The sequence below is a fragment of the Sparus aurata genome, chromosome 1 (genome assembly GCF_900880675.1).
Source record: "Sparus aurata chromosome 1, fSpaAur1.1, whole genome shotgun sequence".
Classification (NCBI taxonomy): Eukaryota; Metazoa; Chordata; class Actinopteri; order Spariformes; family Sparidae; genus Sparus; species Sparus aurata.
This window is the reverse complement of record NC_044187.1, coordinates 16,022,457-16,035,893: the sequence shown is the minus strand read 5'-3', so window position 1 is coordinate 16,035,893 and position 13,437 is coordinate 16,022,457. Positions and strand designations below refer to the sequence as shown.

The 13,437-nt window shown below is 43.5% G+C and overlaps 1 protein-coding gene across 5 annotated transcripts in view; it reads left to right on the top strand.

Annotated features, from left to right (window-relative positions):
* The window catches only part of npnta (nephronectin a), a 58,067-nt gene that overhangs the window by 19,221 nt on the left and 25,409 nt on the right, over positions 1 to 13,437 (top strand). For 3 of the 5 annotated variants that reach the window (XM_030425545.1, XM_030425527.1, XM_030425536.1), the window contains 2 exons: positions 4,260 to 4,352; positions 10,330 to 10,425. In XM_030425545.1, the coding sequence (XP_030281405.1) occupies positions 4,260 to 4,352; positions 10,330 to 10,425 (189 nt within the window). The remainder of the gene's footprint in view (positions 1 to 4,259; positions 4,353 to 10,329; positions 10,426 to 13,437) is intronic. The other 2 variants (XM_030425554.1, XM_030425562.1) reach the window with 1 other exon arrangement.

Below are 13,437 nucleotides of genomic sequence, written 5' to 3'. Positions count from 1 at the left end.
TGAAGCCATGTTAAACATGAATTATGCTGAAGTTCTTCAGTGTCTCATTAAGATTCAACCGGCCCTCGAGTCGAATGAAAATACTAATGAGGCCCTCGAAGCCGAAATCCATAATGTTTTTTAATTAATCAATCGGTAATATATCCGCCTGTACGGCGCAGAGACGAAAACATTGATTATTCACTGTGGTTGGAGAAGTTCTGCATACATAACTCAATCTAAATCTTGATGGGGCTCGTCGGGGGGAGATTTAAAAATGCAAATAAATGTGTTAACAATGACGTGAACCGGTTGATCGGTGACATTTTCACTAAATAAAACAAGTTCAGACACAAAGGTCCTTGGTGATCGGTCATCTGCGTAGCATGTGTGCTGACACTGGTCCTGAACCAATTAATAGGTTAAAGATTTATCAAGCAAGATTGCCAAATATCCTGTAGCTCCAGCACTTCAAACAATCCGACGTCTCCGCTTCTCTGTGTTTTAAATACAAACATGATTAAAAAGAAGTTTGGGCCCCAAGTAGAAAAAAAAAAAAAAAAATTCCAGAGTTGTGATTGTAAACTGAATACTTTCGGGTTTGCGTCGCCTTGGTCTCTGAGGACAGCAGCGTCTTCAACCTTTTATATTTGGTATTTTACAGGCCATTCATTAATTTATCAGAAAAACATCCAGCGACATATCCAATAATGACATAATCATCACAAGCACCCTCAGGTGATTATTGTACTTAGTTTATTGGAAGATGATGCAACTTCTAATTAATTCATGACGACAATGACTTTCCCCTCTTACTTTGATGAAGTAAGTATAAAAGAATCATACACGATATCTGCATCGATGAAAAGATAATGTTCTCCTTTGTGTTTACAATCTGGCACCATGAGCAGTCAGTAAATCAAAAGAATCTGCATCTGCAGCAGCAGCGTGCCGTCCTGAGGATTGGCTGATGTAAGCCAGAGTGAAAGTGTGTCATCGCTCGGCATGTTGTGATGGCGTTCAGGGAACGAGGGTCATACGTGCTATGTTTGGCCTTCCAGCTGCTACGACCATTTTTAGTCCTGCATGTCCTCTGCTGTGGTTAATGAACGCTGGCTGTTTCACTGATCTCTCTGCCAGGCCAAGAGGCTTAAAATTACCCTCACAGGCAAAGCCTGTTGATGGCCGCCTCTGATCCGGCTAATCAAATCCTCCCCCATGTAGGAGAATAACAAAAAGCACTCCACTTGACTACCCTCTAACTAACAACATCACAAGCTTTGATTTTATCTGCTGACCAGACCAAGGTCTAATAAACTTCCACTTCCACAAAAGTACGTCTCTTTTTCTATCCGTCAAGAAATTCGGGCCATTTTTAATTTGTGATGGGGAACTTTGCCTGCTCGGTGTGTTAACACTCTGGCTCATATCACAGGCCTGTCCAAGTCGGGCAACAATACGTTCTTTCTATTTGATTACACAGCCTAATAAAGTAGAATGAGTCTGGAGATGTTATCGACTCCAGTTAAAGGATTCATCACATACCTTTGTGCCTTTGAATCCAGCTCGAACAATGATACGGACTGAAATCTGAGCACTTGAAGCTGTTCTTCTTGGCTCTGCAAGCTGAATGTGTATGAGTGGAAATGTCAACCCTTTTCTTTGTCATTTCTATAAGGTGTCCCTCAGTATGCTTTTGAGCAGCTTTCACTTTATTTCTAGCTTTTATACAAAATCATTGGAGGCACTTGAAGTATAAATATATCCTCCTGCACAGTTCATTGCAAACCTATCCAATGCCATGAAAACAAGATTTAGCAGGATTCTTCCATGTCCATGTGCATACTGTATATCTTACGAATGTAGTTGCAAAAGCACAGATGTGGTCGGAAGTTCATGGCAAATGGTGGATTAGTTTTATAGAAAAAACGTGTTCAGACCCAGATAAATGCCTCGTGTTACGAGGAACACAGAAATGTGGCTTCACCTCGCAATGAAGTTGCAGAAGCAGAAACATTCCGTGCTTTATTGTGGTGCCATCAACGCAGCAAACTGTTCACTGTCAGTCCTCTTTCCCACTGCGTTGGAACAGTGAGTTTCCTGATGCAGAGCACATCTCTGGCAAATAAACACAGGGTCATCCAGCAAAAAAAGTTGGATCTCATAGGTACCTGAAACAAGACCAACACAGCCCCTTCCATCCAGTGCTGGACGTCCTCTCATCTGTTCATCGTTCATCCTACCCCCTTACTTTTACTCCAAATTTAAACTGAAGTTACGTATGGTGGCCCAGAGAGCTCAACGCAACTACAGCAAACGACAACAACAAAATGCACAAACATTGTGCTCTTCTAGAATAGCAGTAGAGCGAATACCTCCACCAATTCCCAACAGTTCCCTTCTGTATTCACTCATCGATGCCTGCCGACTAAATACGCCTGATTCTAGTCATCATCATCATCATCACCCATGCATTATTCCCAGACAAATTAACAAAACTGGCGAAAAAAGGTCTCATCTCACAATGATAGAGATAATGAGACAAAAATTCCTGGATCCGTCCCTTTATCGGGATCCGCACCAAAAGTTAATGGGGACTGTTCTGGGCTGAGATCCATCCTTCATCCACATTTCGTGATAATCATTATTCATGTGATCCTGCTGATAAACCAAACAAACAAACAAATGGACACCGGTGAAAACATAACCTCATTCTACAAATGGATAACATATACATCATATACTGAGATACAGGTGAAAATGGAAGCTGCTTCCATTGGACACGATTGAGTCAGAAACCGTGGCATCAACACGCGTGTCACATCCGTGTAAATCACTGCTTAATGTTCCTTGGAGACAGTTCAGGTCGATCGATGAACACCGCCCTCACCAGAGACTCAGATAGCTGCTCCAGTCAGGTTGATAAACTGGAGTGAATCCACTTTTGCTTCCCAAAAGTAAAAAAAAACACAACCCAATCTCTGAGCTCTCTTTCATCGATAAACGACATCCAGTTAGCGGAGAATCAGATGTGACTCTGGGCGTGTGTGTTCCTCTAGAAGGTCCAGTTGCTTCGCACAGCCCCCCCACCGGCCCAAAGCCTTGGATGTTTGAGAATCGCTTACTGCATCTTAAAACGGTATGTTTACAAACAGCTACCAACACATCCTTCATAGCTTACAGTACCTTTAAGTTGCTGTGCGTTGAGCTCTCGGGGCCACCGTAGATATCCCTCTCATATTTATACAGAGAAAATTAAAGCAAATCTCCTCGGTGGAGGTAATATCTGAGGGATCGCTGAGACGACAATAAAGTAAATCCTACAGCAATGCGTCGACAAATACAAACTACATCATCAAACCTCTTCAGACACACACTCTCCACTGGAATCACCCTCTGTGTCTCTCACTCTCTAACACACACACACACACGCACGCACACACTCACACACGCACGCACATGTATCTCCTGCCTCTTCCAACAGTGATAATTAAGCCCTCTGATTGCACTGTATTATGACAAAATTAATGAAGCTTTTAATGAAAATTAGTAACACTTGGCTGAGGCCCAGTGTATCAGACATGCTTAGCAGCAAGCTGCAGTAAGCATAGTCAGATAAGCAGGGCAAGCCTCCAGCTCGCTGAGAGAGAACACAGAGAGGCGGTGAAGCCGTGCAGCTGCTAGGACGACCACATCTCTGCACACACATACACACACACGTACACGCTCGAAATATCACCATCCACACACTGTGTACGATCTGCAGCGCTGCTCTTTACTCAGGCGCTAATTATAATCTACTGTTTTGGTGCTCTAATTGTTTCAGCTTCAGTCCGAGGGGAAAAATATTACCCGCCTAGGTAATCCTCGTTGGCTTGATGCCCGTGTAAATATCAGCGCTGCTTTCTTTAAAACTGAGAAAATCAAAACTTCGCTTGGCGTTAGAAGGTCAAACTTCTCATTTATCTCGCGCAGAAATTAAGTGATTTATTATCGGCCAAGGACAATAAAACTTTCCCGAGACCCAGTGGAAAATAAAGCTGTGGTGGTTAGCTGAAGATGGCTGCTCCATTATCATTAGTCAGTGATAATAGCTCTGTCACACGAGGAGAAAAGAAACAAACACATCTCTTTTATGAATGACACGCAGTAAACTGATCATTTGCAGCCAAGTCAAGGAGCAGCGGGATTAAGTGCTTTGTCATCCTGATCTTGCACAAGTTGTCTTCCAGGGCATTGCACTGATCTGTCTCTTCCTTCTTTGAACCCCCTTTGATTAGCTCTGTGTCAGCCCGGCTGCAAGAACGGCGACTGCGTGGGACCCAATAAATGCAAGTGCCACCCCGGCTTCACCGGCAAGACCTGCAATCAAGGTGAGCTCCCGCCTGGAACGTGTGGACACAGCTGTTACTTTGCACTTGTGTGTGACTTTTTTTGGGATTAAAACATACATGACAAAGAAAGAAAGGAACAGAGTCAGAATATATGGTCCTCCTGAACACTCATGACTCAAAAAGCCAAAAGACAGGCTGTCGTGCCCTCGCTCCCTGAGCGATGGCAGCGTAATCGTTGTTGATCGTGGCCACCTCTCCGCCACACACAACAAGCGTATTAAAGTTGCAGCTTACCCGCGGGGCGGAAGCTGGTTTTCCAGGAGTAAGGCGCTTTAATCACAAGGGTAGGAGGTGGAGAGAGAGAAAGAGACAGGGCGCTGATTCAGCTCGAATGGAAATGTGTGGCGAGGCCATGTTGAATGATCCCGGGAGTGCATCCTCTCCTGTGAAGATAACACCTCAATTACTGACCTGAGATAACTTGGCTTGGCTGAGTGCAGCCGCCGCTATTGAAAGTGCGCGTCTGTGTGTGTGTGTGTCTGTGTGTGTGTACGTTTGGCAGATCGGACATGTTGAAAAGCGTTAAAGCTTCCTAGTTAGACCCTGAGTTTGACGCGCATCCAAGCAGCTTGAAAATACTTGTGGAATTCACGCCCTGAGACAGGAATAGGATAGTGTGTAATTAAAAACAAGGGTGGTGGTGGTGGTGGTGGAGGGGGGGGTGTTGAAATCCTTTCCGGAATGTTCCAAATGACTCATCCTGCATTTGCGAGGCTATAGGTGGCTCCTGTCTGCCCGGCCAGACAGCTGTACTTTGTCTTAATCTGCAACAAAGGCGGAGAGTGAAAAGGATCAGCGTCACATATCCAACTACAATAGACCCCGCTGCCGACCGTTCAGACAGACTTATCTGACAAATGTGATTCCGAGACCTTTCAAGATGAAACTGTACTTTCAAGTATCCATCGAGCGCCCCCCCCCCATTTGTCCAATAAGCTCCAAACGTTTCTTTTAAACAGCGCTTCCCGTTTTACTCAGCTTTGAGTGGCAGACTCGCCCTTTCAGCCTATTTAGGTGCAGATAACCTTGGGTTCTGTTCGGAGCTGGCGCATGCTATGGAAACCAATTTAATTATTCAGAAGCCGTAGATTAGATTTTCTCATTTAAATGCAGCCTCCGCTAAACATTGATTTGAGGTTTACTATTGATGTGCCAGGTGGCCAATGTTTCCAAGCATTCTAATACCCCGGTCCTCTGAGGCACTACATTTATCTTGTGGAGTGAAGTGGTTTCGCCTGGAGCTGCTTCCCTGACCTCCATTCTATCAAAGGCCAGGTAGTCACCCTGCATATACAATACACTATAAAGCATTATACATATCTTTAATGGAACCAACTTATCTTAATTATTTACTTTAATGTGTAAGATTTAGAGCGGTCTTACGTCAGAAATCTAATATAATCTTCAAATGTGTGATTTCATTCGCGTGTAATCACCTGAAACTAAGAATCGTTTTGTTTTTGTTACCTTAGAATGAGCTTTTTATATGTGCAGTGGGAGCGGGTCCTCTTACAGGGAGTCTGCCGTGTTGTACTGCCGTGTTTTTACAGTAGCACAGGATGGACAGACCAAGCACCGCCATTAGAGAGGGTCCTTTCAGGCTTGTAGCGGCCAACAGAGTGCCTCTCAAATTAGTCTGAAAACCAAAAAAGAAGTTAGCATTGTTGCACTTCCTGTTCTCTCGTCTCGAATCAAAGTCTTCTGACTTTGAATGGTTTCGCTGAATCGAGTTCAATGAATGTCCTGCTGAGAATACATGATTAGCACATTAGCAGACTTCCCAACATGCACTGCTTTAGAGTTAAAACTCTCCAGAAACCATTCTCGATATAATACAGACAACAATGTGAACCTTGATTAAAATTAGTGTCCGATTCAGTCCCTTCCCCTGCTTGAATTAAATATGAGTATTCATTTAGTTCAGTCAGCTCACATTACCTACGAATCTTTTAAATTGTAGCTTTTAAATAACTTCATGATCCATGAGGTTTATTAATCACACTGTTGTTATTTTTTGTAGCCTGGTGAGTATATTTGTACATATTTCTTACTTTTCTATGCTACTCTAGATTTTTGTTGTATACTTAATATAATGCATTATAATGACCATGCAGTCCTATTTTTCTATGCTTGGATAAGAATAGGAGCAAATAACCCAACCATTTCCCCCTCCCGGGATCTATAACGTATTTCTGATCCTGAGTCTAATTAAATGTTGTGCATGCTAATGTCCCCTGAGGAAGATGCTTAATGCTTAATAGGTGTAGCCAAGCATTTAAATATCAAATGCTGACTTACAAACCTGTGTGTGCAGAGAGATATTTTTGCACGCTGACACTAACGGACGCACATTCCTACTCTCTAAGTGGGAGGTGTGGACAGATGCGCGACCCTGGAGGCGCTCCGATTGACAAGAGTGTTAAACACCTCAGGAACACCGGTTTGCGTGGAGCGAAAACAAACCACAGAGGAAACGCGAGTGTTTACACTAAACAGGAGCGTGGCGAATACTGTCGTGCATCGATTTCATCGCGCTCGGAATCAAAGCCGCAGTTTTTTTACTCTGACGACCTTTTTTCTGAGCCGGCTCTGGTTTGAGAGATTTATCCTTCACAAGACGACGTGTCTGCTTTTTTGGCGCCAGCTCTTTTCACCTGCCAAATCTCTTTCACCTTAGTGTTTATTTCACTTTCATAGCTTCTCCTCTCATCTAATACCTGAACGTTTGAATGAATCGGATTAAGCTCACCATTGTTTAACCGGCACTCGACAGTCAAGAATAATAACTCTGAGGATCCCCCCGTCATTATCAGAAAGCACTTCACCTTATGTGCTGATGAGAATCGTATCTGTCACGCAGCGTGCCGAGGATAGATGAATACGCTCTCGCTTCACAAATAAACTCATTATGGCGGTAATCTGTTTAACAATTTGCCAGCCCGCTCCCCTCCTGCTGATCCAATCATTTTAATAAGATGATTATTCTGTGCAGGTGGATTTAATTACGAGTAGTTGACCTGCTGTTAAGACACTATTAAAAGATTTTGCAGGAGGAGTGACATCTGAGACATCAGAGGCGATACAGCCCAAGTGCCTCCAGATGCTGCTTTCTTCTCTTCCCCCTCTCGTCTGTCAGCCAGCTTTATAATTAATACCTCCTCAAGTATTATAGTCTCGCGCTGTAGTTGGAGTACAATTGGTTTCTACGTCTGTTTTTAGAACGTTCGCTCATATCTGGACCTTTTTCACTGCTTTACTTTGGCGACGGCACATAGCCGTCTCCAGAAATGTGAGATTAGTTCCAGCGATCTCGTAATGAATTTAACTCAGCGGAGGTGTAGGCAGACACTTTAGGGGTTGTTGCTTTAGAAATTGATCCTCGATCGATGTCACTGTTTGTCTTCCTGGCCACCTGCCGTTAACAGTCAGACAGCCGCAGGTGTTTTAAGTATTGCATGCATCTCATCGTGCTGTGTATTTTTCTTTCAATTTTCATCTAATCACTCCAAATTGTGTGGTTGTTTTAGCAGTGTTCTCTTTTATAACAAGAGCAAGAAAGTCCCCACGCTAACACTCTGTGTGAAGACCACATCTAAAGTGCATTATGGGGACATTTACAGTGTATTATGATGCGTTCACTATGCTTCATGGTGACACGCGGACACATAATGCTTCCTGAAACATTATAGATGTGACGTGAAATGTACAACAATTAACAAGTGTCTCATCGTTGGCTACCTGATGGGGCTTATGATACATCATATTAACCTACACTCACCTACACAAACATCAACAATCCATTGTAGTAATGTTGTGACTCATAGTATAGCTGAATAGCCCGTGCTGTGTCGCAGGTTTTCATTGTAAAGTTCATATTGCATTTATAGACAAATCCAGTGATGGGTACTGCATGTGCGCTTTTTTTACGATCTAGCATCGCTGCCATTACTGCGGTGGCAACTCAGCATGGGTACTTGGATTAAAGACATTAGGCAGTGTTCCCCAATTACTGATGAAAGTACCATAAAAGTACATTGAATACTACAACTCTAGAGGAATAGAGAGAAATGCTTGACCATCCGCCACATTTGAAGTGATAAGACACGATGTCATACTAATGTTACTGTACTAGCTAACTAGGATAATCAATGAAGGGCTCTAATTACCGTATTACAGATCGGTTAGACTGGTAAAAAAATATATATATATATATATTCATGTGTTTTTCTATGGTATTCAAGATACTTTCATCATTCACCTGGTAAGAACATGCCAGCGTTATTCCAAAGTTAAAGTGTGCCACAGCTGAGAAGTTCACAGGTTCTCCCTGATTTCCGTATACAACACCATATAGTATGAGTCACACCTGGTGCTTACCTTCAGCAACATGACTGTATTACTGACTCGATGAAAATACATGGAGAATGGCAGGAGAGGTGTCACATGGCCACAAACCAGAGACATTTAAGATATTTTTTTAAAGCGACATTATACTCTCAGCACCTGGCTCAGTGTTTGTACAAATCAGATCAATGACGTCGTCAACCTCCCGTCTCTTGAGGTTATTCATCACTGAGCACTAAAACGTGCCCCGTCAAATGAACACGTCAACACAGCCGTGCTCCAGGATCAGACTGTTTGCTGTCTCATGTTTGTGCTTTGGTTGTCATGTGGTAAAATTGTCAGCCCCATCAGGATTAGTCTCAGATTCCATTAGATTAAACTGAGCTTGTCTCTTCGTCCTCCAATTTGATGTGATATTGTTTCAAGTTAAGTGTTTGTCAGCACAATTTAAGAATGTGCTGACAAACAGTATATGCACGTAAAAGTGGATTGGCAACATCGGAAACACCTTGTGATATAAAGAGGTCGATTGCAGCTCCTGCTCCACCACTGACTCGAATTGAGTTGAATTTTTGTCCACCGTGAAAAACAAATTCAACACTACAATCTTCACAAAAACCCACTGCAGGGTTTCTGTATTGCATTTGCTTAGATTTTTTTTACAGGTTTTATTTCTTCAAAAGTTTTGAGGCTGTTTTGGTCCCCAGGAGACGAAAATGTTCCTCATTTGCTTTTCTGCGTGGACTGTTTACTTACCTGCCTACAATCCCACCCCCACTCAACTGTGAGCTAATGGAAGGGTCACGATCGAGATTCAGGAAAGAAAAAAAGAACAGCACAGTGTGGATGCTTTCGTATTTTTTGCATGCCTTTGCACATCTGAATTGGAAGAGAGGCAACTCTTGGACCGCTGCACTAGTTAGATGATGGGGCTTATTTGCAGATAAGGGCTAAGACAAGTGATTCCACGTTGGAAACGTTACCGCGACCCTCAACGGGGCAACACTTGACATTTTCAAAGCGCGCAAAACAGCCAAAGGTAGCCGTATCATCTTCCTGTCACTTAACAATAGGTATTGTTAGCTCGCTGCCGGAGGAAAAGGTTGCAGTGATGGATAGATATAGACGGATGGACAGAAAGGGGAGGGGGGCGGAAATACGAGCGGCTGGAGTGTTTGCAGTCGAGCCTCTTTTAAATGGTAACTCCTGTCTACCTTTGAACCTCCCGACGCGAATTGAGAAGGAATCCTCTGGATCTGTGCGATACTGTAATTCTCTCAGATCCAATTTCACCCTCATGACAAAAAAAAGGAATGCAGAAGAGAGAAGAGGGACACTCTCACCGTTTCTCCAGTGTGCCCTAGAATTTTTTTTTTTTTTCTCATGTTCAATTCCCACAAGTGTAATCCTCTTTGCTGCATAATGTTCCTCTTACTTTCCAGGAATGCGGTGCGGTCAGAGGTGTTCTAATCCATTCTTTTTTTTTTGTTCTCACTACATCTCTCTGCTCTCTCTCTCATTTCCCTCTGTACTTCACTCTTTACATCTTCACCTCCGATAAAACCCCCTTTCTTCCCCCCGTGTCCTCTAACCCATTTCCTTTTGTCTAAAGAAGAAGAGCCGGACTATTTAACCCCACCAGTGTGGGACAGTCACCTCCCTATCTTTCTTCCCGTGGACCATCAGCCGGCGAGGGGAGTGATGGAGGGTGAGATTCGTCGATCAACCTCTCACCCCACCCCTCAAGCAGCTTCTCTTCTCCCCCCCATCTCAGCAACATGCATGGTGCCGCACTGTGCCGACTGAGGGGGAGTGAATGTCGCTCTCGGCTGTTTCCCTACTGCTTCCTGTCCTCCCCTAGCAGGAGAGGCACCACCCAAGAGCAGCTTTTCAGTAGAAATGCCAGCATGAGTGCCGAGCATGTCACAGTCACAGCTCTCTACATCTTTCTCCCTTTCTTCCATTCTCTAAAAATAAGTCAAAGCCATTATGTCTCCCCCACCCCCCTCCCACCCCGCCCTTGTTCTCTGCCTCCGTCTTCGCTCTCGTTTTTCCTCTCCAGCTCTTTGAGCACCTGGAACAAACAGCTCTTCCCTCCACTTTAAAGCCATCATCGACGTGGACTCAGCGGTCATGACTCCTCCATCCCCGCTAAGTTCTAAGTGTTATCTTCTTCAGAGACGAGCACATCCCCAAGAAAGAGCCCCGGCTAATCTCCCTGTCAGTGATAGAGGCGTGTCGGGAATGTAGCATAGCATACCTCGGCGGAGCTGACCCAATAAATCACTCTGCTTTGCATCACTTCAGATGTGTCTTAGCAGTTCATTTACCGTACAGTGAACAGCCCAGGGGTTCCTCTCCACCTCTGCTATCACCCAGGTTTTTCTGCAGTCCTGGGGCCATGTCGAAACTGTCACTCAGCGGTCATGTCTGTTATCTCTCTGTGTCCTATCCCAGTCTGGCCTTTTTGTGTCCTCTCTCCCTCTCTCGTTCTCTCTCTCTCCGTCTTGTGTTTTTCTTCCACATAGCGGAGGCCCTGGCTGCGCCTTGTGTCTGGCATGTGCTGATGCTCATGGAGCTGCCTCTTGTCTGAGAATGTGACCATTTCAATAATCCCTCACATTTTTAAGTTGTTTTTCCTTTTTTAGCGCAGCGGGCAAGTGGAGACCCGTTTCTCCGCCACGCCGCCTGAACGGACAGTGTTGCTATGGTTCTCTCTAATCGCTGTAATGAGAATGCCAGTTGTTTACTGTGAAAAGGCAGGGAGAAAAACAGGGCTGACACCGCTAATTAAAAAAGTGAAGAGTGAGGAAGTCTTATTCTGTGTGTGTGTTTGTGTGTGTGTGTGTGTCCAGGTGTGAGTGTCGTGGAGTGACGCTATCTTGTGGGACAGAGGAAGTGTTTGGAATTCAGCTGAAAATGAATGGAGCTAAGCCTTCTGTTTGACAAGGACAGGGCAAATCACTTTGACTTAGCTCCTTTTGATAAAGAATTAAGATGCATTAGCACAAGTTCAGAGAGAAAGAACATTTTTCTCCACAGGCTTGTGAAAAAAGGCTTTGAAATAAACATTGGACTCTATATTCATGTGGTGCACGCCAACAGTAGCTCAAACGCAGTCGCGTTGCAATCTGCAGCGGCCAGCGAGACGAGCTGTGTGTCTGCAGAGCAAATTCATTTCATTTTGGCCCAATATCGCTCCTCCGTTTCCGCCTACTGAGAAAACCTCTTTTTTGGACACACAAATGCAGACAGGAAAAACAGTCGCTTGTTGGTTTAGTTTGAATTGGCAATCCCGCACGCTTTTATTTTTGTATTTCTTTCTGATTTTACCTTTATTCAACCAAGATGTCCCCCGAGATTGAAATCTCTTTTCCGCCGAAGGCGGCGCACCAGCTACAGACAACAGACAGGGAATACATCATCAAAGACAAAAGGAGGAGACTAATTCCAGCTCAATTCGTTGCATAGTTATATGGACTTTTAATATGGCTTCACATTTCTCTAAAGAGGGGAGACACCCCACCCCACACAACTTTCATTCTCTCGTCATTTTGAGATTTTGCACTATTCTGCTTCTGCATTCCATCATTTCAGACTATAAGAAAGAAAATGTCCACATTCAGGGGTTAGTTTTTGGTCAGAAATGCATCCAAATGACTGCATTTTTTTAAGTAAGATAATGCTTAATTTGCATATTTAGACATTTCTCTAAAACTTGGGATAGGAAAAAATATTGTCTCAATGTTAGTGATCAGCTGGGGAAGTTTCACAAGGATATGTTTAGATGGAACCACCTTCACTTCCAGTTACACAACTGGCAGTTGATTTTTAATTGCGGAGATAAGCAAAATCATCAACTGGGAGTGCCAACAGAAAAAAAGTTCCGATGTCGATGGCTGATAAACACACTTTTTTGCCAATGATCCCTCAAATGTAGTTGTGACACCTGTGATGGAAATATGTAACAGAGTCAGGATGTTTTAGAGTTGAAACTTTGTCGTCGAAAATGACACTTATTCTGAAAGGACACACTTTACAAGGAATATCCTCATTATGAATTCTCCCAAGCATCTTTCTCTGCATTTTATCGCTAAAAGGAACATTTTCATATCTGGCAACAGACATGCTGGTGTCGATATATATCAGTGAAAGGACCAATAATATCAACCCACTGATGTAATGGTCGGGCTCTAATTTATACCCATAACTGTGGCAGTTAAAGATATGTAGTAAAACAAGATGGTCCGACCTGTCTGACATTTCTGCTGTGCTTATTTCATGCATCATATTGCTTTGCTTGATTTCTACCCAACAGCTTACATCTCAGATTAGCTGCACATTTTGGGCTAACTAATTAAGTCTCCAACCCAACATTATTGACAGTGTTGTTGTCAATCAGATATGAAAGCATCTTACAGGCATTTTAGATGATTGAGTTGATGCATAAAAAATATAGTAATGTTTAACAATCCCAAATGTCCGCACCTTGTTATCCTTCCCTTGTATTTAGTGAAAGCCATAAATAATTCATTTGAGTGACCCGCACGTATAAACAACATTCACAAACTGACCCCTGCTTATTCAGTGGAATTTACAGTTATGGAACTCAATAAGCAGATGGCATGTCTGTCATGTCTGTTCTGGCCAGAAGCTACCATTGATAGAAGTCGAGGTCTATGGATGTGCAAACTGGGCATCTGCTCTGCTGTTCATCCAA